This window comes from Ruditapes philippinarum, unplaced genomic scaffold, assembly GCF_026571515.1.
Source record: "Ruditapes philippinarum isolate M1 unplaced genomic scaffold, ASM2657151v2 ctg4167_1_1_1_1, whole genome shotgun sequence".
NCBI classification, from domain to species: domain Eukaryota; kingdom Metazoa; phylum Mollusca; class Bivalvia; order Venerida; family Veneridae; genus Ruditapes; species Ruditapes philippinarum.
In genome coordinates, this window is record NW_026854822.1 from 73,104 (window position 1) to 99,137 (window position 26,034).

Genomic DNA, 26,034 nt, shown 5'->3' on the forward strand with positions numbered 1-26,034 from the left:
GAATTTGTGCATCTATTTATATTTGTTTAACTATCATTGCAGTGCATAATCTATCTCGAACAATTTATCATGTTGATCTTATTTAATGCGTTAAAGCTGTAGGGGGTGAAACAAAGTCTGGCAGTTTCAACAACATGCTTATCATTGTCCCAAAATAAATCTCGTCATGTCACATTTAACAGATTGATCAGATTGAGAAAAAGGAGATGACAAATCTGATACCCTGTCACATGATATAAAATGTCAAAAGAAAATTGAGATAAACAATATATGAACAGAATAAATTGTTTCTTGTGACTTGTTTTCGTGACTTTCTTCCTTTCATATACATATCAATTTATTATTCCCGCGTACTACAAACATTAATAATATAAGTTAAAGAAATGGGATTCAGAAGGTTAAATTATAAATGTGACTGAATCGCGATGGAAAAAGTTAATGTGTAGCTATAAGGGCAACGATAGGATAGTAGGCAAATACATTTAAGCAGTGCTGCGTTTAATCAATTTGTTAAAAAAGCTAAAACGAATCATTACAAATATTTGTTGATTGTTTCAAGTGTATTTAAAACAAATTTGCATATTATCTTGGTGATGGCACCATATTAATGTACATATATTACTCAAAACGTTTGTTCAAAGGGCATTAGCATTTCAATTTGAATTATTAATTGAACAAAATACCATTTGAATCTTGGGAACGAGCTTAAATAAATGTTCTTAATTATTCGGTCGGTAATTACATTCATTTAGTTATATGAATTATTCAAAGACTTTCAAATTGAACTATCATCTATAGCTACACTAAAGATATGTTTTAAAACGGCATTCCAGGAGGACTTAATCAAACCTAATTTAAACAATAAATTTCTTTTAAGTGGTCTATCAGACTTCATTAAAATGGTTAAACATAAACCTGTCCATGTACCGTGACCAATTAATATGTAGTTGCTACGAAATACTTCCATTTCAACAGAGGAAAGTATTTCTACTAGCCATATGTTAATGGTGCGTGCTTTGTAACTTGTATGGAGCGCACTTTTCTGCAAAGTAATGAAGAAAGCAGACAAACATGTTGAAATCTTACAAAAATGTCAACTCTATCTCTTAGATATTTGATAACCATACACTATGAAATTATTGCCACGAAACAGATTCTATTATACTGTTTTAAGCAAGCACAAAAATTTGAATGACCGAGAAAGGAAATTAAGAAGACCACATAAGACAGTGTTAAATTTCGAATATAACGCATTATTTATTACGCATCACTTCCAGAAATGGAAATACATTCTATAGCTAGATATTTTCTTATTATTTAGTTTTTTTTATCATTTGCTTTACTAAACAATTTACTGCTTAATACAGAAAGTTCTTTATTCACGGTTAAAATGTGTAAAAAATTTCCCAACTCTTTAATCCAAATTGATATTTACAACATAAACGATTATCAAACATTTTAAAAAACACATTGACAAATTCTAGACAAACTTATTAAATATGAAAATTATCAGAGGGCAAAAACTACAAAATCATGAAGTGCAGAGTACAAGTTCTTGTGCACTGTATTTCTTCTCAATGAGAATCATCATCCTATGAAGTCTCAAGTCAATAGCTTTTAAATTGTAGGCGAATTGGCCCGGAAAAAAGTATGAACATTAATAAATGGCAATAAGTCAAAGAAATGAGAAGAGCGGAGTAACGATTCTTGTGCACTGCACATTAAAAGAAGCATGCATACCAAGTTTGGGGTCACTATAGTGATTAAGTTATGCTTTGAAAAGCCTAAGGGAACGCCGCCGCCGACACCGCCGACAAAAGTAACCGCTATAAGTGGACTTTTCCAATGCGTCACAATAAACAAAACAGAAGCTTTGGGGTGTCTGTTTTATCTTTCAAATGGCTACGCAAACGCCACGCAAACAAAAGTAATCAGCGAAACTAGTATTGTTAAGAAGTCAAATTTGAATCGAGAAATATGCAACAAAAACACAGTTAACAATGCATTTTTATTGACATGCGCGTGTCGAATACTATTTTAAATAGGGAATATCTAGTTCACAAATTGAATATGATAATTAAGCCAATGAATATATGAATACGATTTAATATGCGTAGTTAATAGTCTTTGTTGTAAGGTCTAATTCTTTAAAAAAAAAATCCAATTAACCCAGTATATATTTCTATCATTCTTTTTATTGCTTTTGCTTTTGTTTAAGCCAATGAGATTGCAGCTACTTTTAGAACATAGAGCAAGTGCCAATATTGAATTATTTATAAAAATACGTTGGTGATCTAATAACTAAATGAAGACAGTTATAAAAGAAATAGATACTTGCAAAAAGCGATTATCTCTTAAAAAATACAAAAGTTAAAACACAGTAATTACACAGGATATTCTTTTCAATGGTATACTGATTTGCAATAAATAAATAAATAAATAAATAAATAAATAAATAAATGAATAAATAATAATAATAATAATAATAATAATATTAAGACATGAAAAGGGTTTAAACATTGATTGCATTGTTTTGTAACAGTTACTTGTTACTCCAAGAGCGTTTTGAGTCCATGTATTTTGTCGCTCACATTTATGTTAGTAAATGGTTATATTTGTAACACAATTATTATCCTTCTTGTAGACTGAGATCAGGACTGCTTTTTACTACTTACATGTAGATTTATACCATTAATACGAATCAATATTATAAACGAAAATGTCATGAATCCCAAATAAAAAAAACGAGAATAGAGAACACTACTAAAAAACTTGATACATTTATTTTCTAAAGGGATCAAATTATAACTGAATATGCGTATCATAGACAGCCAATTGCAACAAAAAGTACTTAATTATACAAAGGGTATCTCATCCTTAAAGCAGCATGCAGCCAGATTCAAGCTTATGTTCATTAAAATTTTGAAAATGTATTTAAATGAAACATTTATCATATTACAAATAACACTTATAACCTTTCTAAATTAACCAAATGAGTTCTTAATATGCAAAAAATAGCCCTTACTGCGTTAGTAACGCAATAGAAATATGTTGAAAAATATTGCATAATTGGTCATAAAATGCACGTATCATGGAAATTATTACTTTTATCTTGAATCTTATCCCTTTTCTTAAAATCACAACTTTTTTTCTCGAGTTTGAGTCTCTTGAAATATTTTGGTATGCAGCTTTAAGGTGATTAAAACACTCATTTAACACCTATATAGAATAGATAAAAGATTAAGAAAACATCAACAAAAAGAACATGAATTTCGTGTTTAATTATCTCCATATATAAGAAATATAAATAAATAAAAAAGAGCAATTTCTGTAAAAGCATTAATTTTATTACTGTTTTCAAATCAATTACTTTGTGAATCTTAACGTCAAAATATACGTAACTGATGACTGACATTAATTAACAACGATTAAGAAAAAATACAGCATAAGAAAAAAATGCAGGGCATTAAATATTTTCTATATCAGCTAGTAGATGTTAAAGGAAAGGCATGCATATCATTCTGAAGACAATCGTTACAATTTTATATATTTGACATATGTAAAGACATAATAGACACATTTTTATAGAACTCATTTAGAAAGTTCAATTCATAAACAGAATTATTTCAGCGAAATAAAGTTTGATGTAGCTGATCTCGTTCTAGAGTGTGTTTGACATCGAACTTGAATTGTTTGTAAAATTTTAAAAATGTATGTATTCTAACTTAAAATCTTGTGTTAAAACACAAAATGGTTTTACCGTGTAATGGGAACAAGCAGGGAGATAAATCTAGTTCGACTTGTTTCATTCTTTTAATCAATGAATTATCTATCTTCCTAAGACAAAATTAAGGCGCAGGCATACGTATTTATTACTAAAAATATACCTGATAAAGTATATCTCATGTTTGCCGATGATGTAGAAAACTAAAATATAACATCTATATACAAGTATATGGGACTCATTTTGAGTCTTAAATAATCATTGATTTATGATCATTCCAAGGAAACAATTGGCATCTCAAGCCGAAAAGGCAATATTATCGTTATTATCAAAAACCTTTCGGACATTTACCAAGGATTAAACCAACTTTTATGCAATGGCTAATAAATATGGAGTTTTGAATATAGTCAAAATATGGAATATGTGCTCAACGATTTTTGTCGAAAACATTTATCTGAAAGAAAAACTACGAATAAAGCTATGGATAATGGGGTAGATTACTCTTAGGCATTTCGTGTATGACAAACTGCATATGATATTTTTGTAAACTTCTGTCTTGCCTTTACCTAGATGCCTTTAACAGTGTTATTTTATGTTGAAGTCACTTGACGAAGTAGGTCGAAAATGTTGGGTCACCAAAATTAAACATGAACTGTTTAGGTATGGTTTTGGCTTTGTCTGAACATCAATATGTTTTTTTTTTTTTTTTTTTTTTTTTAATTTTTCAAACAAAGAACGCTCCGTATCATAGAAATACCATTTAAAATAAAAATGCGTTTTGTAACAACATTGACATTTTTAATTTCAGATAAATTGCTGTTTGTTTTCTGAATCTTTAAGGATCTCCAATAAGGTCCAAAAGCTTAATATTATTATATTTCGATTCCCTACACAAATCAGTTGGGTAACTTAAAAAAGAATTGTATGCATAAAGTATTAAGCAATATAATCTGAAACGATATAAATATCGTGTTTTGCGCTCCTTTAGCCTAATTTGAGTAAAAGCGTTATAATGCTTTTCAATTTCAGGTCATTTTTTTTGCGATAAGATTAATCAATATGTCACATTCCCACAACCGTCAGTAATCACTAAGCTTAATCTAATAAACAAGACAAAGTTGTACCTTGTATCGTTCGTAGGAGGCTTAAAGAAAGACTTATCGACAAGATAAATTAAAAAAATAGATATATAATCGTTTTTGCAGAGACACTTTTACCGTCCCTTAAAGTGGATGATTTAGATTATAAAGCTTTAAGTAAATAAATGTCTTTCAAAGAATGCTCAATAGTGTTGACCTCAATATTGTTTCTGTCAAGTGTCATTTTTTTCTTTATTTTAGTAATAATATTCAATAATGAATTAATAAAACGATAATAAATGCGTATTTGCAAAGCTTTGATACATGTATAGTAAATACACTGGCTGGCAAAATTAAAAATAAGAACTTAATTTTTTTTTACACATTTAAAAACTGTGAATAAGGTATTGTCTACTCTAAACATACGGTCTTAATTTCAGAACTAGATAAACTTCTTAAATATCTAGAAACGCTCTTAATAATCTTAAATGATACAATGAAATATGTTTTAAATTGATGCATTGTTGTAGATTTGAAAAGAGTAGAAATATAATCACGAAGGTCAACACGAAAATGATCAAATTGCAAGAAACAACGCCCATGATATAGCTATTAATTGCTCGCAGATCTTTGGATAAGAGTCCCATAATAAATATCAGGCCAATAAGCAGATGGTAGTGGATTACACCACATTTAATGAGCAGTATTTACTGATTATGACAAATCTGTTGCATTTAATACAAGTTTGTGTATCATTCAAGTAATGACAATATTTGGTGATAATCAATTGAATATTTTACTTGACAATCGTGATATAGTCTCAAACACTAAAATTGGAACTAACCATTGAAAAGAATTTCATTTGCATCTAAGATACTATCATTTATACATTTTTGTAAGTACGAAGGCATATATAACGCGTGTTTTGAAGTCGGTATTGATATTTCACGGTATGGATCTTCAAACAATTTCAACTTTAATTTACTACAGTAACTATTGCATAGCCCCACTTAATATACGTTTGAAAAATTGCATCCGCGGAGGTCTTAAACAAAACCATAAATCTGATTCAACGTTTGACTTTGTGCAAAAAGAAAATAAACATAAACATTCTCAAGTATGATGAGCTTTTAATATGCAGTTGCTAACGAAATACTCATTTAAAATTAAATGGTTAAGTGATACTTCGATTGGCCATATATGTTTCATATTGCTTTTGAACAGTGTTGTGAAGCATAAAAACAGAGAAATTCGTTCATGGAAAATGGATAAATATGCATGCAGTTTACTTTTTAAAACAGAAACTTATAAATGTAATCATTATCTTAACAAGTAATATATTTTAAAAAATATGGTCGAAAAAGATGAAGCAATATTTTTTGAGGATTCAGTAGTTCACAGAAAAGAAAATTCGTGTTGTAAAGATTTATCAAGTCATATGGTTCATTTCTGTACATCTTAAATAATGAATTCTTTCTTTTTCTTCTGTCAACATGCTGGGAAAAATAGTTTATTAACAATTGATTAAATGTGGCCTAATTTAAAGCCATGCTGTCTCTGTGATACTCTTAAAATTGTTTAAATACAAAAACGTATTCCATGTTCTTTCTTCAACTCGTTCTAAAAAGTTTTTGTCGGTAAATTTTCATTACACAGGATCCATGTTTTTTATCGGAAGTCATAAATATTCATGCAAGGTTTTCAATTAAATCGTAAAATTAGCTACAAATAAAGTGGACTCATGTTCATAAGATATTTTCAGCACACATTTTGCAACTGATACGTAAAGTTGTCGGTATCAACGTTCGGTATACGCGTAGCACTAATCTTATTCTTGTCGGTACTCAGAAATGTAATTTTTATATTATAAAAGAAAAAAAAACAACAAAAAACACACTTTAATATAAAAATAAATATGCCATGCAAGTATTACATATGATAAATAACATTTTAATGTGTTTATTTTGGAATATAAAGGTTCTTTTAGGTTCTTGAAATCTTGTACATAGGGAGACCTGCAATGACGCTAGATAATCGGCCCCGGACAACACGTCATTTAATACAAAGTTGATCGTCGTACTGTACAGAACATTTGGCTCTAAGTGTTCTGTTTTTCCCTTTTTGCAACAGGATTCATAATAAATAACTATAATATAAAAAATAAACATATTTTGTGCATCACGCTTCCGGGCTAATTCTACACTGCTTATTCTTGTACCGAAATGCTAGCCAATATTTTACAGATTCTGATTTGTCACATTTTAACGAAGTTGGTTGGCAACGCGTCCATACCAACGGAAGTTCAATTTAAAAGTATACGTCTACGTCGATTTGTTCAAGTCATATGACTTCTTTTGAAGCTACTCGGTGATTTTGTTTTCGTCTAAATTTCGTTTAACATATATAGATAAATTAACGATTCAAACCCAAAAATAAAATATACAGAAATTCATGCTGGCACTTAAAAAATGTCATTTTAGCGTGATTTGAGAACATAACATCATTTCAATATTTTTGTCATTAATTTGCCTGAGTATCCCTTCAAGTTATATGGGGTATATTAAAACTCGATGCAAAAATGATAAATGCACCAATTATTACGAAAGTAAAGCGTTCCACCGGAAAAGTTTTAAGGAAGAGAAATATTTATTAACGTCATCATACACGCAAACATCAACAATGATTAAAAGATATAAACAATACAAGCTCAGGATTTACATTACTGTATATGCCATTATATGCACACAAAGTTGTTTACTCTTAACTACAGTAAAGCTAGGAGAAGCCTTGACATATGACAATTGTCAGAGCACGCAATGAATAATCAATTATGTTTTTTTTCATGCATCGTTTATGCAATCTTTACTACATTGGAATCGATACAAGTATTATTCCTATTTAAACATTTTTTGCCTTAGGCAATAAAAAAACCAACAAAAAACAATTTTGAATGCATTGCTGTATTATAATGCATGGTTCGAGTTCTACATCTTGTGAATAAGTTATCAACTTCGGACATGACCTAATAAATAAGTTCAAAATCCAACTTTATTCGCTGATAACTACTCTAAATCAGTAAAACAGTAAAAACTTTGTGACTATGAATTAAAACATTCTAATTTACAAAAAAATATGATTTGCAGTGAACGATGTTAATGTTGTTGATATACAAAGTACATATAAGTTCTTTATTTCATCGATTCAGCCAAAACAAACTACTTACAAATTCAGGTGTATTTGTGTATTACTAAAAAGTCGCTAGACAAGCCACTACCAGTGTAAATACAACGAATCATAAACTCTTTCATTTACTTGTAATAGCATATAAAATCATTACAAATTGCATACAAAATCATAAATCTTTTTTTTTGCTGTCGTTCATGTTTAAAACTATACAAATTAAATACAAAATCTTAACTACAGGAATTAAAAATTCAGAATGACTGTACTATTTCTGTTTGTTATGAAAATCAGTTTATTTGTAAAGAAAAGGATGGATTTGATAAAAAATTTTTTTGAAAAATGAAGAAGAGAGGTATACCTGATTCAAATATGAATAACTATTAACAATAACTAATCTAGTTACCTTAAAAACTTACTGGTTTTCCATGTAGTGGTTTTCCTATGCACACATGTTTTAGGCACCTTTCGATGATAACCTCTGTCGCAGTGGCATTTATAATATCTTTAATTTCATGTGGCATGCTAAACTTTTAACGCTACTTACCACCTGCAAGGCATGTCGTATCAGTGACAGCTGACAATTAATAACATGATTAAGTTTTTTTAAACTGTGATGAAAACAGCTTTGGAATGCACAACAATGATTTACATATAACATTAAGACCCGTTAACTGTTAGCATTACTTTCAAGGATTCTTATTTTGGGTAGTTGCTTTATTACTTTATTCATTAAAATCGTTAGAAAAAAAGATATGCTTGCCAAGGATCCCGTTGTTAATCTTATTTAAGTTATACTCATTAAAAAATCCTTATATTTCACCCTGGAGACGAATATGTGTAAGTGCCTTTTACGTTCAATAAAAGTTATTTATTTGTTTCAGTTTTGATCAAAATATCTCAGCTAGGTTTTTCTTTGATTTATAAAAATATATGGAAATTTGTTAGATGTGTTAAAATTATAGTATTTAAATTTATTTTCTACATCTACATACATTTGCTGGGGAACCAAAAAAATCGAATGGTATGTAAAAGAAAATTAGGAAATGTAATTTGAAATAAATTTAAAAAAAACATATTCGTTCTATTCTTAGCCCGAACAGAATAAAAAAACGTTGCAATGCTTTTAAGCTTTTGGTCATTTTAACGATTAGAATAATTATTCTAGAGAGACAGATCTTGTTAATGTTCTAAAATGTTGAACAAAATTATTGGTCTAAACGAACAACAACTAGTACATTAATCGTAGAACAGTAACGTCGAATTTAGCTAAATTAATATCACATTCCCACAGCGTTCAGCAATCACAAAGTTTAATCTAATTAACAAGACAATGTTGTACCTCGTATCGTTCGTAGGAGGCCAAAAGAAAGATTTATCGACAAAATAAAAACAAAACTAATGATAAATACTCGTATTTAAAGACACTTTTATCGTCCCTTAATGTGCATGATTTAGATTCAAAGCTTTGAGTAAATTAATGTTTTTCAAAAATGCTCACTAGAGTTTACCTCAATGTTGTTTTACTTAAGTGTCATATATTTTTTATTTGAGTAATACCATTTAATATGGGGAAATTATCTTGCCGTTTATTTTAATCCTATTTGCGAAGGTTTGATAATCATTCAGTCAAAACTTGTTCAGATTGAAAATCAAAAGATAAAAATTTAATGTTGGTGCCAGTTTACACATTTCTTACATGCATTTACATTTTACCATTATAGAACAAAGGCAAACTAACCATCGTTTTCGGAAAAGGGTTCATGTTTTCATTCCTAATTTAATATCTCGTTTTTCAAATTATTTATTTCAGCGATGGTACAAGATTAATTAGTGCACCTAACGTATATATATAAGTGTACATCATTTTTCCTCTGTTCAAAATCTTTGCTACAACACTGTCTGTTATATCTGTGGTATTTCCGTACATAATGTGTTTATGGATTTATTTCCCACTAATAACAATAAAAAAAATTAATTCAGGACTAGGTAAACTTCATATCAAGAGAAACTTTTAAAAACATATAAGCTAAATGGTATTAATTTTGTGTGATTGCTTTTTGGAAAAAAATGCACGGGTCGAGTTCAAATGGGTAGAAATATAACAATCGCTAGAAACATCGCCCATGATACAGCTATTGCTATATAGTAGATTGCTTGCTAACCTCGCAATTAGAATGACCATACATAATATCATGGCAATAAGCTGATTGTAAAGATCATACGACATTTAAAAAGATGCTTATAATGTTTATAACAAGTTCATGCATATTGTGCTTGTTTCTAACACGTTTAAGCAATTGTTTGTTTTTTATTATTCAAGTAATGACATTATCTGGTGTAAATCAACTAACTATTTGTTTGACAATTTTTTTTAAAGTTTCAAGCACTTAAATTGGAACTAGCCATTAAAAAGAATACCATATGTATCTAGGCAACGGGCGTATATAAATTTTCTCAAGTACCAGGGCAAATATAGCGCGTGTTTTGAAGTCGGTATTGCTATTCTTCAAACAGTTTCAACTTTGATTTACTATTATTACATAGCCCCACTTAGTATAAGTTTAAAAATTGCATACGCGTAGGTCTTAATCAGGACCATAAATCTGATTCAAAGTTAGATTGTGTGCACCATAAAAAATAGACATAATCATTTTCAAGTATAATGAGCTCTTAATATGGAGTAAAAATAAACTTTTGCTAACGAAGTACTATCATTCAAATACGATGATAAGTGGTACTTCTGTTGGCAAAATATTTATCATACTTATTTTGAACATGTGTATGATGTATACTCTATGACGCAATAAAATACTATCAAACAAATGTGTATCTTTGTAATCTTCGAGTTTTATTGAAAATATTTTATAACAAGCCCAATGGCATATGTCAGCAGAAATAACAAGGTAACGCGTACTGACCCCATCTTTCTGGTAAGATAAGAGATAAAGACTGTAGTTATGTAGAATAGAAAAATAACGAGTCATTTAAGAAACGCTCAAAACTGCACAATTAAAAATGTTGAGGTCAGTTTGATTGGGCCTGTTCAAGTTCCCGTCCATGCCTCTAGCACCGGCTTACGTAAAATTCAATATTTAACATGAAATGGTACAAGAGTCACTGTATTTGTTTATACAGGGATTATCTTATAACCTTCAATATAACCTCTCATGACAATCCATGAAAAGGGGCATATTAGCCCACGTAAACAAATGCGTTGGATCTCACTTAACTAAATAAATCGGGATTTTGAAAGGGGACCAGAGGTCAGGGAAGCCTGCATATAACGGACAATCTGTATAAGATATTTGAATGATAATTATACAGTATCAACAAAAAATACCCAACCACTAAACTAGAAGAAAAACTAAAAAAGAAGTAACTGAAGAACAACACAAAATTAATCTCTTTGTTTATTGTACTTATACATCGAAAATATCAACAAACATATCTCAAATATTTGATAAAAATTCAAACTTGTTTCCATAACTTTAAATAAAGAAAAAAAAATGGAAATCCCTAAAGAACCCGAAAACGACAAAAATTGAAAATGGTGAAGGCTGGTTTCTTTGGCCTGTTCATGGCTGAAGGTAATCGGAAAATATAACCTGAGGAAAAGCCTGCATATCAAATATCCGTTTATATAATTACCTTCAGCTGAAAGCAGGGGGTCGTAGACGGTTACGCGTCCTTGAAAGCGTGCATACCAATGAATACAAGCACGTACATATTACATTATGCAATTTTGATAATCAGTGTACGTAAAGACATTTTTCATAAATCGTGACTGAGACCATATTACGAGCGTTAACACCCGAATTCGTGAATGATGCACCAGAACAATCATTATGTTGATTTACCCCTAAAATAGTAGCTGAATCTTTTTTAATGTTTAAGGAATACTGAAATATGAAGATTTGTTTTAAAAAAACTATGTTCACGTACATTTAATTCGACGAAACACTTAAGTCTTCAAAACGAATGATTTGTAAAGAATTGTAATGATGATTTAAGTATAACATTACCAGCCGTTATGCGCTTCTCATTTCGTTTAATTAATTAAAAATTAAATATTTTTGGTCCGTTTAAATACCATGTTACTCGTTTTGGTCATAGCGTTGCACAGATTTATCGTTATATTGTTTATTTGCACATTCCTGTGTTACTAGATATACACGGTGTAAATGCAATAAGATATTATCATTTTTTTAAAAAAATTTTTTGTTAACTCAAAGTAAGAAAATTCACACTGTATGACATTAATGGATTAGATTTTGCATTTTTATTTTTTTTTTAAATGTTTTGGGCTTGAAATCGAATTTTTAAAATTTAATCAGTTGTTTTAAATGTAAACTTTACGAAAAGGGTATATAAAAAAGTAGGGGTGAAACAAAGTTTTGGCGTTTCAATCCCTGGCATTAAATGTCTCAAAAAAAATTGGAAATGTAAAATTTTAACAGTTTTGATCACTTTGAAAAAGGAACAAAAATTTGACCCTGTAAAATTGATATAATATATCGAAAAAAAAATTGAAACAGATAACAAATGGAAAGTAAATATATCGTGTGAAAATGTTCTATGGTTTTTTCCCTTTATATATTTTATAGAAATTAATAAAAAACTTAAAGAAGAGAAAATTTAAAAAAGGGAGACGGGAATCGGGGAAAAGATTTAAGGGTACCCCCTAAATTGGGGTAAGGACTACGATGGGTTTAAAGCCCCAATAAAGGAAATTTGGGTGCTTTGAACTAAATTTGTTAAAAACGGTTTAACGAATATTACAAATGGTTGATGTTTTTTTAAAGTGCTTTTGAAAAAAAATTTTGCATATTATATATCATATTTTGAGGCCCCATAAAAGAAACTTTAATATTTCTTAAAATTTTTTCCCAAAGGCCAAAATCGTTTAAATTTTAAACTTTTAAATTTTAAAAGTTAAAAACCTTTTGGGTACCTTGGGGAATGGCTTCAAAAAATTGTCTTTTTTAAATTGAAACGTGCTTTTAAAAAAGTGTTATAATTTCTTCAAATTAAAACTTCCCAACCCTTTCCATAGTAACAAAATATATGCTTTAAAAATAGACATTGGGAGGTTTTAAAATAAACCTAATTTAAAAAAATAGATTTTTTTTAAGTGGTTTATCAGACTTCTTTAAAAGGGTTTAAAATATAAAACTTTTTTAAAAGGCCGTCCGCAAAATTTTAGTTGCTACAAAATCTTCATTCCACCACAGAAAGTACACACTACTACCATAATATTCTAATCATTCTTTTGGAAGCTGTTTTGTGATGTGTATTTGTAATTGTAGGAGAAGCACTTGTTTTCTGCATATTATGAAAAAGCAGACAAACATTGTGAAATCTTAAAAATTGTCAAATCTATCTCTTTAGATATTTGATAACATATCCCTTAAAAAGAAAAAAATTACAATTTCCACGAAACAGAATTTAAATACTGTTTTTAAGCAAGCGCAAAAAAAATTTTAATGACCGAGAAAGGAAATTAAGAAACCAACACAAGAAAGGTTGAATTTCGAACCCAGGAGTCAATTATTTATTACACAATCATCCCAAAATAAAACATTTATGCGGTTGCTATTTTCTCAAAATATTCGATTTTCCAGTTGTTTTTTTAACATCGATTTTGCTTTTACTTAACAATTTACTGCTTAATGCAGACACTTCGGTTTATCACCTGTTAAAATGTGTAAATTTAGAACGACAGAATGTGTTTATTTTCCAATACCTTTATCAACATTGATTATTTAAAATATAACAATTATCAAACATTTTTAAAAACGCTACTGTCAAAATTGAATATGTATTCTGACGTTTTACAATGGCTAACAAATTGACGCATTGCAAATCACTATTATTATGAATGTAAAAATTTAAATAGGAATGCATTTTATCTCATTTTGTCCAATAAACCGGAAAATAGCAACATTGAAGTTAATCAGACGTGGTATAAAATTTTAAAAAAACAAATGTAAATTTACTTATTTTTTATTAAAACCACTAAATTTCACGGAGGATTATCGCCGCTTTTTGAAAATATAATTTTTATCAAAGTTTTGTTTTCGTTAATTGTCGAGAAGCAAGTATTTCTAAAAAATTTTACAATATTTTACAAGGTTCGTTACACTCAATCCGCAAGTTTATTAACATTAAAAACATCAAGCTAAGCTTAAAGGTTATGAGAAATATGACTCTTAGTCCCAACTGAAAGAATTCGAATATAAAAGGATTTTTTTAAATTTGTTAATAAATATTAGGGTAACAGCCAGACGAAGCGACTCCATTTTCCAAATTTTATTCCCAATACCCAACAACACTTTTAGTGTAGGCATGAAATGAATAACTTAAAGAAACCACAATGAATATATTTTAGGATACCTCTAAGATACTTGCAATATCATAAGCCTGTATTAAAGATGATATACGTTGTCATTAAAGTTAATATAAGTTTATAAGATAAGTAAAAATATGAAAAAGGTATGATGACACAAGGTTTTGTAAGAGCGACATTACACAATCATCTTTAAGGAAAAATATCGTCTTTAATTTTCATTTTTCATAGATATGTTAATATATGTAACGTATTTAAAAATTTACAACTCTATTCATATTTAGAAGCTTTTTAAAAAAATCATGGGAAATCATATGAATGTGATTAGGTCGGTTACAGGCGTCTTAGCATTATCATTATTTTTAAGTTAATAGGACTTAAATAGAAAAATGGTGTATTCATATACAGTTTAAAAGAAATTCGATACGATTCAAATCTCGATAGAATCATAGCTTACACACACCGATAGAATCATAGCTTACACACACAACTTGACAGAAGATAAATGTGCATAAATACATAACAAAACAAAACAAAAAAATGTATCACTATTTTTATGAATTGAACGGTACGGGTACATTCCAATTGATATATATAGAATTTTTTCTTGGACCACATTTGTTATTAATCGTTCATAAGAGGCAAATTATAAATTTGTGAGGAATTATAGTAATATGTAAAGTGATGTTGACATTCACCTGTTCACTCACTATTGGATGTGGTAGTTCCTAATGTATGGAAAATACACCCTTTTGGGATAATGCCTGTTTAACTCTTTGTACCCAGTGTGAACAAATTATGTCTTTTATCTTAAAATATTTCTTAACATTTATTTGTAAATTATTTTATTACGTTTTTAAAATGTTTATTGGGTTAACTGAGGGGGAAAATTTCCCACTATTTAAATTGTTTTTTTTAACTGAAAGATTAAAATAAATTGAATTATTCCAATAAATTCATTAAAATTAAATTATCTATTATTAATTTAGTAGAACATGTTCTTTCTTTGTAAGAACGAGGAAAGACGAAGAGAATAAACCTCTTTCTGATCTGGGATTAATATATCCATAATAATCATTTGGTCGAAGGACAGGCCCGCTTATTTAAACCCATAATTTTTGATAAAATAACCCGATTGCGAAAAAGAGGTTTTTAATCATTAAAGGGAAAACCCTTTTTAACAAAAGGAAAATGGGGTTATCAGCTTAATGATTGGTTTTCCCTTTAAATTTTTTTTTAAATGTCGTTACCCAAAAGAAATATTTATACCCTATTAAAAAAGGCTCCTGGGAAAGCAAATTTCCCATTGGGGGTTTTGTTCCCAGGGGGAAAATGTTTGTTTACTTTTTTTTAAAATGCAAATTTTTCATAAATTTAAAATTAAGGGTTTTTAAGACATTTTTACGACCCAAGAAATTTTCTTAAATTTTTAAAAAAATTTTAAATTAAATTTGGGGAAAAAAAATTAAAATACCAAAAATAAAATTTAAAAAATAAAGATAAAATGCGATTTAATGTAACTAAGAGTTAGTATGAAACAGAAACAGCGTGTCATTGTAAGAATAATGTAATCAATTGAAATAGGCGTATAAAAATATTGGCATCCATATGAGGCGTAAATGCTTCATTTTAATTTTTTTTTTTTAATTAGTCCATCTGAACCGACAAATAAAGACACAATCATGACTCAGCTTGCCTTCAGCGGATTGAAGATCATAATTTTGATACTCGGACTGACTGGCCATATTTGTTGCGCAGGTAAAACAATTAAAATTTGATAATTTCAATGATACAAAACTAAACTTTAAGCGTCTTTTATAGAATTTAATAATTTTTAGTTTGATCTTTGAAACAAAAAATGTTTATGCATATATTGTGTTATTGCAAGGTTAAACTACAACCCCATGCGCTTTAAAAGTAAAAAAAAACAACACTGCAGCCATTTGATATAATACTGAAATACAAGGTTCATTTTTGCTCATCTTTTAGACATGAAAATTTAACAATGTATTTGAATAAACAATTCGGAGATTAAAATGTATGATGTGGGCTTCAAATCTGTTATAATCAGGTGGTGTGATTTAAAACAAAATGTTGGGTTTTCATCTTAATATTAATTTTTCCGTGAAACGGTATTCAATTATTAAAAGTGCTAACACCTTTTTTGAAGAAATTGAGCCTGATTATAAGATTTGAATGATAAAACACGATTTTGTCATCTGAAAACCACGTCAACATAGGAGTTTTAAGTTGTTGTTTTGTTCTCTCAATAAATGATTATAGTTTTCTTATGAAGGTAAATTTTAATTTCCGTTCGGCAACGCTTCGAAGCCTTACCGGGATATTTTTCAGGATAGTAACGGGAGCGGGTATGCGTCTTGTTTCTTTAATGTACACGAGGTGCTCAGGATCGCGTGACGATTATTTTACCTGCTCAAATTTAGAAAATGTTTAAATAATTTACAGGTATTGGACGTACTTTCTTTTGCTCAAATGTGTATCTATATTGGATTTTCATTTACACGTATCGCTAACGTGTCTATGTCGTGCCATTTGGTCGGTCGTTTGTTAAAATAGACACTGCAAGTTAAGTTAAAACAAATGTAATTTTGTTCGATAGTGTTGGAAACTATCATCTTATTGAAACACTCTCGAATCCGTTTCTGGAACCAACCAGTACTAAGCAATGTGAATCACGGAAACAACGGCTTGCCCATGATGGGGTTCAAATCGATCGCAAGATCAATAATCCTTAGATTACTAGTCCGAAGCGTTCACCACTCGGCCATGCAATGGTTAAATATTGTAAACAAATTCAGGACAGGTGCACAACATGGCACTATATAATTTTATATGTGTCCGATTTGAACGATTCAATTGGAAATCGTTTCAAATTTACGCAGTTAGTTGAAGTGCACTTAAGTTGCTTCTGATAAAAACCGCTAATATTCTATCATTGGTTGAAGCCATCCAAAGGGTTTAAAAACAACAACAACAATTTTCATTTACGAAGAATGAGCTATTGTTTTTTAGTTTTAGGACAATAGAATTAGTTCGATCCTCTGACAAAAATGATATTGATAACGAATAAAATTAAATAAATTGACATTCATTTCTTCTCTAATATGACATAAACGTCAATCACGAATTCTACAATTTATTTATTTATTATAGACTTTTGAAAATAATGAAATATATGCCTTGAGATACTGACCCCAGGGTTTGCTTGACACTAATGTTGACGACTTCACTATCATATTTGGTTAAAAAATGAAATGTTCAAATTTGGTTGGACAGATTTTTTAAGAAAATATATAAAGACGAAAGCATTAATACCAAGAATCAAACTTGATTACGGAACACAGAGAATTAAAAAGAAAAATTCAAAAAGAATTCCTACTGTTCTAAAATAATTGAAATAAAAAAGGTTAGTGATATATTCTCGAGTCCTTTCTGATGGATTATAAAGTGAATTATATAAGTTATTTTGAATCAGTCTGATGACACTTGAAATACTGATACTGAATAAATTCGTTTTTGAAGCTGTGCTTATATGTATTTTGTATTTAAGACATGACCATCCTAATGGGCACAATTAGAAACTGAAAAATTGACAACGTGTGTTAAATATATACCTTAAAGGACAAAATTTAAACAAACTTTACCGTACGGAAATCGAGTTATTGCCACTTTTCTTAATTTAATCTTGGATGTATAAGGGCCCTTTTTCAGAAATAAGGAACCGTTAGATAATCTATAATATCATCCTTATGAAATATGTTTTCCCATTGATTTTTGGTAAGAAACACAATGTAACATTCATCAAACAATCCACAAAAGCAAAATGACTGTTTCTACTCAAAATTTAGGAAATGTGTATAAAAATGTTACCATACCCCACCCATTTTAAACATGTGTTTGACCAATTTCCTGCTTGGAGAGCCTAATTAAAAAAATACTAAAATGAGTGCCAGTTTTCAAAGTTTCCTTAATTTTTTATCAAAAGTATACTGGTTGTTCTTGTAAAATATTAAATGCTTTTTCCGTCTAGTTTTGATTTAATTGCACTTTGGAAATAATAGGTGCCATATTTATATTAAATTTAGCATCATTCAGCCAATAAATATAGCTATATAAGTAAAATAATCAAAATAGAACACTTCTTACTTCCCAAAAGGGATATGAGAGATACATGAATAGTGTTACTGAATAATGTTAAAAGAAAAAAAGAAAAGAAAAAAAGTTGACCCATCTGGGGCTCGAACCCACGGCCCTAAGTTTCAATGTATTTAACAGTAGTTCTAGCCTATTTACATACTCTTCAATGCAGAGGTAATGCATTAGGATGGTCAAACCTTAAAGCCAAAATATCTGAAATGAATTGCAGCGACAATACCGAATGCACTGTAGCAAAACTCCGAATGTGATACACAAGCGGCAAAGTGTAAATGTAAAGATACTTTTACAGACAATTCACCTGACGGAACTACATGCACTGCATCATCATCAATAAGTAATCGAATTGATTTTAACATTTAAGGTATTAGCATCCTAATGCATTACCTCCGCGATGAAGAGCATTCAAATAGGCTAGAACTACAGTAAAATTCATTGAAATTTAGGGCCGTCGGTTCAAACCCCAGACGGGTCAACTTTTTTTCTTTCTTTTTTTCTTGTAACATTATTTATGTATCTTTCATGTCCCATTTGGAAAGAAAAATGTGTTTAATTTTGATTTTTTAATTTATATAGGTATTTATTGGCTAAATTATGCTAAATCTAGTAATAAATATGGTACCTGATATTTTCAAAGTGTAATATAACCAAAACTAGACGGTAAAAGTATTTCATATTTTACAAGATCAACCAATATACTTCTTTAAAAAATTAGGGAAACTTTGAAAACAGGCACTCATTTGGGTAAATTTTAAGAATTTTTTAAATTAGGCTCCCTAAGTAGAAAAATGATCAGACACGTGGTAAAAATGAGTGGGGTACGGTAACATTTTTATACAAATTTCATAAATTTTAAGTAGAAACCATAATTTTGCTTATGTGGATTGTTAGCTGAATGGTACTATTTGTTTCTTACCAAAAATTAATGGGAAAACATTTTTCATTAGAAAGTTATTGCAGATTATTTAAAGGTTCCTCATTTCTAAAAAAGGGCCCTCATAACATCCTAGCTTGAGGTCAGAAAAGTGGCCATAACTTGATTTCCGTACGGTAAACTTTGTTTAAATTTTGCATACAGGTGTACTTTAAGGTATACATTTGACCTATGATGTCAATTTTTTAGTTCCTTATAGTGCCCATTAGGGTCCTAATACCTTAATTCAAAATGCAATATATCAATATTTACAAACACAAAATGATAATACATAAATTACAACGAGGATTGAATAGAAAGCTTAATATATGAATCTATCTTGTTGAATGTATATACATATATGGAATACACTTAAAAATAATGTCGATTTAGGTTTTATTTTACATACAAGTTTAACTTTCTTAATGGGAAAATAGTAAGTAATGAGAAACATAAATCAGCTATTCCGGGACGATATATTATTGTCTTGTTTTTATACTTAAATTACATCAAAATACACTGTATATTTGTAGTTGTAACATATTGGTGCGCAAGCTGATTATGATGACACAATTTTGATACGGAAATAAAAGGAAAAGAACATACGCTCTTTAAATATGCTTTTTCTTACTTATCACAGTGGAACATTAAGTTAAAATTGTGATGTAAGCCAAAGTATCGGAAGCGCAGTGCCAGAGCAATGTTACAATCATTTTTGCAATAAAACGAGTTTTGCAATAATTTTATTGCAAAACTTGTTGCGTTAACATGATTTTATTGCAATTTGATCACAACCGGTTTTGCAATAAAAACAAGTTTTGCAATAAAATATTTTTTCTATCGGATTTTTTTGAGATTATACAAAAGACATTATGAAATTTCTATGTATATTAGGATTCACATGCAGGGGTTATTTTTTCGGTATAATGAATACATAATATGCATATGCTCGAACAATAATTTACATTCTAAATTTCATTAGTTTTTTTATTTTTAATATATATATATATATATATATATATATATATATATATATATATATATGATGAAAGAATGATCATCATGAAATATCAGGACATGTACATTTATAACAACAAGTGAAGTTTTTGGAAACTCTTGTGCTCAAATCTCTGTGATATACATACATGACCTTTTAATAAGGTCTTAACTTACCAGTACGTTGAAGAAAGAACAAAAGAAACGAGTTTCGCAATAATTTTATAGCAAAACACGTTGCGTTGACATGATTTTATTGCAATTTGATCACAACCAGTTTGGCAATAAAAACGAGTTTTGCGATGAAATAGTCTTACGAGGGACGGTCAGAAAATATCCGGACTTTTGACTCGTTCTCGAAAACCATTCAACATTTTAAAAAAAATCCTTCTACTCTTTTTCAAAATATTCTCCACCTACGTCTACGCACTTTTGCCATCTTCTTGGGAGCTTTTGTATTCCCGCTGTGAACCATGACGTAGACCTATGTTTTAGGTACTGTGTAACAGCAGATATCAAAGCCGCCCTGGTCTTATATTTCTTTCAAGCAAGCAATTTTCCAGTTCTGGAAACAAATAAAAGTCACAGGGGGCGAGGTCTGGGCTATAAGGAGGGTGAGACAACAATTGCCATTTGTAAGAGTTGATAACCTCCACTGTAGCTGCGGTGGTATGGGAGGGGGCGTTATCGTGAAGAAGGAGGACATTTTTCTGTGCTAACCTGGGACGCATTTGCTTCAGCTTTTCTCTGAGGTTTTTCAGCATTACTTCAGAATAGTACTTGGCGGTGACAGTTTGACCTTTTGGCATAAAATGAGTAAGTATCATTCCTCGTGAATCCCAAAAGGCAACAAGCATGACTTTGCCAGCCGAAGGAGACAGCTTAAAATTTTTAGGAGGTGGGGACCAGCTCGTTTCCAATGCTTTGACTGAGCTTTGTCTCAGGTTCGGAATAATGAACCCACATCTCATCTCCAGTGATATTGCGGTTCAAACACTTATCTTCTTTACAATTAAAACGACTTAAATGTTCTTTTGCTCTGGTTGCCTTTTGATCTGCGGACAGCTGTCTAGGCACCCACCTGGCACTTACCTTGCTCATGCCTAGGTGTTCGTGTAAAATCTTGTGTGCCGATGCCTTACCGATGCTAAACTTGTTGACTACCTCCTCCAAAGTCACTCGACGATTCTTGTTGACAAAAGCTTTAACATTTGCTACCATTGTTAGGGTCACCGCCTCAGCTGGCCGCCCAGTCCTAGGCCTGTCACAAACACACGTTCTGCCTTCACGAAACTGAGAAACCCAGTTGTAGAAGGTTGAACGTAATACACGTTTATCAGAAAATCTTTTTTGAAGCCTCTGAAAGAAGTGGCAGGGCTTTTCACCTTCTGCAACCAGAATATTTATTACAGAGCGTTGTTCCTCTAACAAAGAGTCCATGATAGACGAGACACCTATCATATATCAAAGGGCAAAATACTGTGTATACACAACTATCATTGAAAATAAACTGACCACGTTATTGGCGAATGAATGTAGTTTTCACCAATATACATGTATAATGTGTGTATATAGCTGCACGTGGAAAGAGAGGAGCATGAAAAGTCCGGATATTTTCTGACTGTCCCTCGTATATCGTATTTTTGTAGAAATTATACTCTAGACATTAGAATTTTACCTTTTTTATATATGAATTGACATGCAGGGATTATATTCGGGAATAATGAATACATCTTTAAAGTCATTTAATTGTATTAGAATTGATATGAAAATAAAATTTAATTTGGAATTTAATTTTAAAAAAAAATGTAGATTTGGAAGTTTTTAGCTCAAATCTTGTAAACAAACAATGAATTTTTTATAATTTAAAAATTTAAAGTAAAAGTATTCAAGAAGTTTAGACAATGTTATTGTCAAACTCGTTGCGATGATATAATTTTGATGATTGATTTTACTCCTAGTTTCACAATGAAGACGAGTTTCGCAATATTTTTATCGCAAAACACGTTGCGTTTCTTTATTCAATTTTATTGCAATTTTATCGCAACCGATTTTGCAATAAAAAACGAGTTTTGCAATAAAATATTGTTATATCGGATTTTATTGATAATATACTGTAGACATTATTAAAAATCTTTCTATATAAGGACCAACATGCAGTAATTATATTCGGCAATAATATATACATGTATATGTCAAAAGAAATTACATCCTAAAAGTCTTTTTCTTCTTTTAATAGATATGATGATTGAATGGTCATCGTAAATTATCAGGACATTAACATTTTTAACAACAACTGTAGTTTTGGAAACTCTTTAGTTCAAATCTCTGTTGTATACATACATGACCTTGTTATAAGGTCAAATCTTACCAGTACTTTAAAAAAGAGTTAATAATTTTATTGCAAAACTCGTTGCAATGACTTAACTTTGTTGCATTTTTTTCACAACCAGTTTGACAATAAAAACAAGTTTTGCAATAAAATATTCTACTATCATATTTATATTGAAATTATACTCTAGACATTAGAAAGTTTAATTTTTTAAATAAGAATTGACATGCAGGGGTTATATTCGGAATTATGAATATATGTAAATGATATAACAAAGAAAAAACATCTTTAAAGGCATTTATTTGTATTACAATTGAAATGATAATAGAATTGTAATTATACACGTTTACTTTATCAAAAACAAATGTAGATTTGTTACAACCAGTTTTGCACTGTGTCGAACTCCGAATGTGACACACAAGCGACAAAGTGTAAATGTAAAGATACTTTTTACAGAAAGTTCACCTGACGGAACTTCATTCACTGCATCAACACAAACAAGTAATGGAACTGATTTTGACATTTAATAATACGGAAGTCTATGTAATTCATACATTGTACAATTAAAAAAGTATAACATATGATATTCAATCTAAATAGTGTCTGTTAACAAACCGGAACTTCATGCATTTAACCGACAAGTAATGAAATTATTTCTTACATTTACTGACCTAAACAAATTGAACATAAGTGTCTAAGTTTGAAGTAAAACAACAAAACACAATTACTTTGTTTACTTTTTTCGGTCTCTAGAATGCATACAAGTGTTTCGTCATTTTCATAACGTTTGTTTCGGTTTATGAAATATTTAAGTCCTATATAAAGTTTTTCGTTTTATTCCACATTTAAAATACTGCACAGTTTCTTTACAATAAACCGCGTATATCCCGTAATGCAGGACTATGAAAATAGCACATTAATTGTGCAAAAATATCGCCGGGAAAGACATTCAGGTAACTGTTTTGAAGGTCATTGTTGAGAACCAAATTTAACTAAATTGCAGAAAGAAACTATTCAATTTTAGGGACGGCTTTCACTAGATATATTTCTAGATTTCTTACAAGTTGAGTAAGGATAGAATAATTTGACTTCACAATGTCACCAAAGAACAACTATTATATCGCTTCCCAAAAGATTCTCCTTATTTGTAGAAAATTAATTTATTTATTCAGCACTTGGAACCACGTGTGATGCGAACAATGCGCAAACTGTTTGTACAGAGGCAAATGCAGATTGTTCTTCGGGGAAATGTTCTTGTCAGACAAATTTTGTAGAAGAAAAAGGGCATTGCCTGAAAGGTTTGCTATTTGCTTTAGTGTTTAAAACAGATATATTTTGATATGGTTGTTTTGAACTCATATTTTAATGAATACATTTTCAATATATTCATCACTTTTGTGTAAGTCTCGCTACAAAAGAAGTAACATATTTGTTACTTTATCTCAATATTAAATTCTTAAAATGCATCGTTTGATATGTATATGCGGTGAAAAAGAAGATTTTATGATAAGCTAGCAATAGCCTTTAACTCTAAATTCATAATCATTTTACCCTTATGCTTATAAAAGTAAAACATTATTATTCAGTTTGTACTTTTGATGACACCATGATGATATATATAATGAATACATCAATATATCTTATTTTTTCTACCTTAATCCATATTAGGCTCAATTACATGAATGCATTTGTTGTGAATGTATGCATGTATATGTGTGTTTACAATTGGGATACAAATACTGACTGGGCTACTTTTTTTCTTTTTTTTATTCTTACATATGAGATAGTGTCAATCGTAATTACAAACAGTCGTTTTGCCACGTGTTCATGCTTTCTCCTTACAATTTTAAGCTGTTGGCCAACAATGTGCAGCAGCCACGGAATGCGTATCAAATGCTGATTGTGATACAACTTGTAAATGCAAAGAGGGGTTAGTTGATACAAACGGATTGTGTGCAAAACGTGAGTTAATTCAGCAGAACAAATATAATTATCAAAAGCTTTTGCTGTTATGATTATTATCAATTAGGGATACCAAATGTTTTCTTCTTATATTGTCTTTTCAATTGCAAAATCTAAAGGACTATAAAGCCTCAAAATGCTAGTAATATTATCTCTTAAAAATGTTTTATTTCTTTTACTTTGTTTTTTTTCTTTGTTCATTTTGGGCTCTTGACGTTACTATAATGAGTATTTTGTTTTTGAAGCCAAAGTGTCGGAAACGCAGTGCCACATCAATACAGAATGCACTGTGTCGAACTCCGAATGTGACACACATGCGACAAAGTGTAAATGTATAGATACTTTTACAGAAAGTACACCTGACGGAACTACATGCACTGCATCAACACAAACAAATTATGGAACTGATTTTGACATTTAATATAACGAAAGTCTATTAAATTCATACACTGTACAATTAAAAAAGTATAAAATATGATATTCAATCTTAATAGTTTATGTTAACAAACCGGAACTTCATGCATTTAACCAACAAGTAATGAAAATATTTCTTACATTTACTGACCTAAACAAATTGAACATAAGTGTCTAAGTTTTACCAAAATATATCATTACACATTGTGAAGTAAAACAACAAAACACAATTACTTTGTTTACTTTTTTCAGTCTCTAGAATGTATACAAATGTTTCGCTATTTTCATAACGTTTGTTTCGGTTTATGAAATATTTAAGTCCTATATAAAGTTTTTCGTTTTATTCCACATTTTACATACTGCACAGTTTCTTTACAATAAACCGCGTATATCCCGTAATGCAGTACTATGATAATTATACATTAATTGTGCAAAAATTATCGCCGGGAAAGACATTCAGGTAACTGTTTTGAAGGCCATTGTTGGGAACCGACATTTAACTAAATTGCAGAAAGAAACTATTCAATTTTAGGGACGGCTGTCATTAGATATATTTCTAGATTTCTTACAGGTTGAGTAAGGATAGACTAATTTGACTTCATAATGTCATCAACGAACAACTATTATATTGCTTCCCAAAAGATTCTCCTTATTTGTAGAAAATTAAATTTATTTATTCAGCACTTGGAACCACGTGTGATGCGAACAATGCGCAAACTGTTTGTACAGAAGCAAATGCAGATTGTTCTTCGGGGAAATGTTCCTGTCAGACAAATTTTGTAGAAGAAAATGGGCATTGCCTAAAAGGTTTGCTATTTGCTTTAGTGTTTAAAACAGTAATATTTTGATATGGTTGTTTTGAACTCATTTTGTAATGAATACATTTTCAATATATTCATCACTTTTATG

At 29.9% G+C, this 26,034-nt stretch overlaps 1 protein-coding gene across 1 annotated transcript in view; it reads left to right on the forward strand.

Moving 5' to 3' along the window:
- The window catches only part of LOC132741180 (prion-like-(Q/N-rich) domain-bearing protein 25), a 53,692-nt gene that overhangs the window by 23,106 nt on the left and 4,552 nt on the right, over positions 1 to 26,034 (forward strand). Inside the window, exons 2-5 of the mRNA XM_060729294.1 lie at positions 15,984 to 16,090; positions 23,922 to 24,047; positions 24,601 to 24,711; positions 25,807 to 25,932. Of these exons, the coding sequence (XP_060585277.1) occupies positions 16,015 to 16,090; positions 23,922 to 24,047; positions 24,601 to 24,711; positions 25,807 to 25,932 (439 nt within the window). The 5' untranslated portion in view covers positions 15,984 to 16,014. The remainder of the gene's footprint in view (positions 1 to 15,983; positions 16,091 to 23,921; positions 24,048 to 24,600; positions 24,712 to 25,806; positions 25,933 to 26,034) is intronic.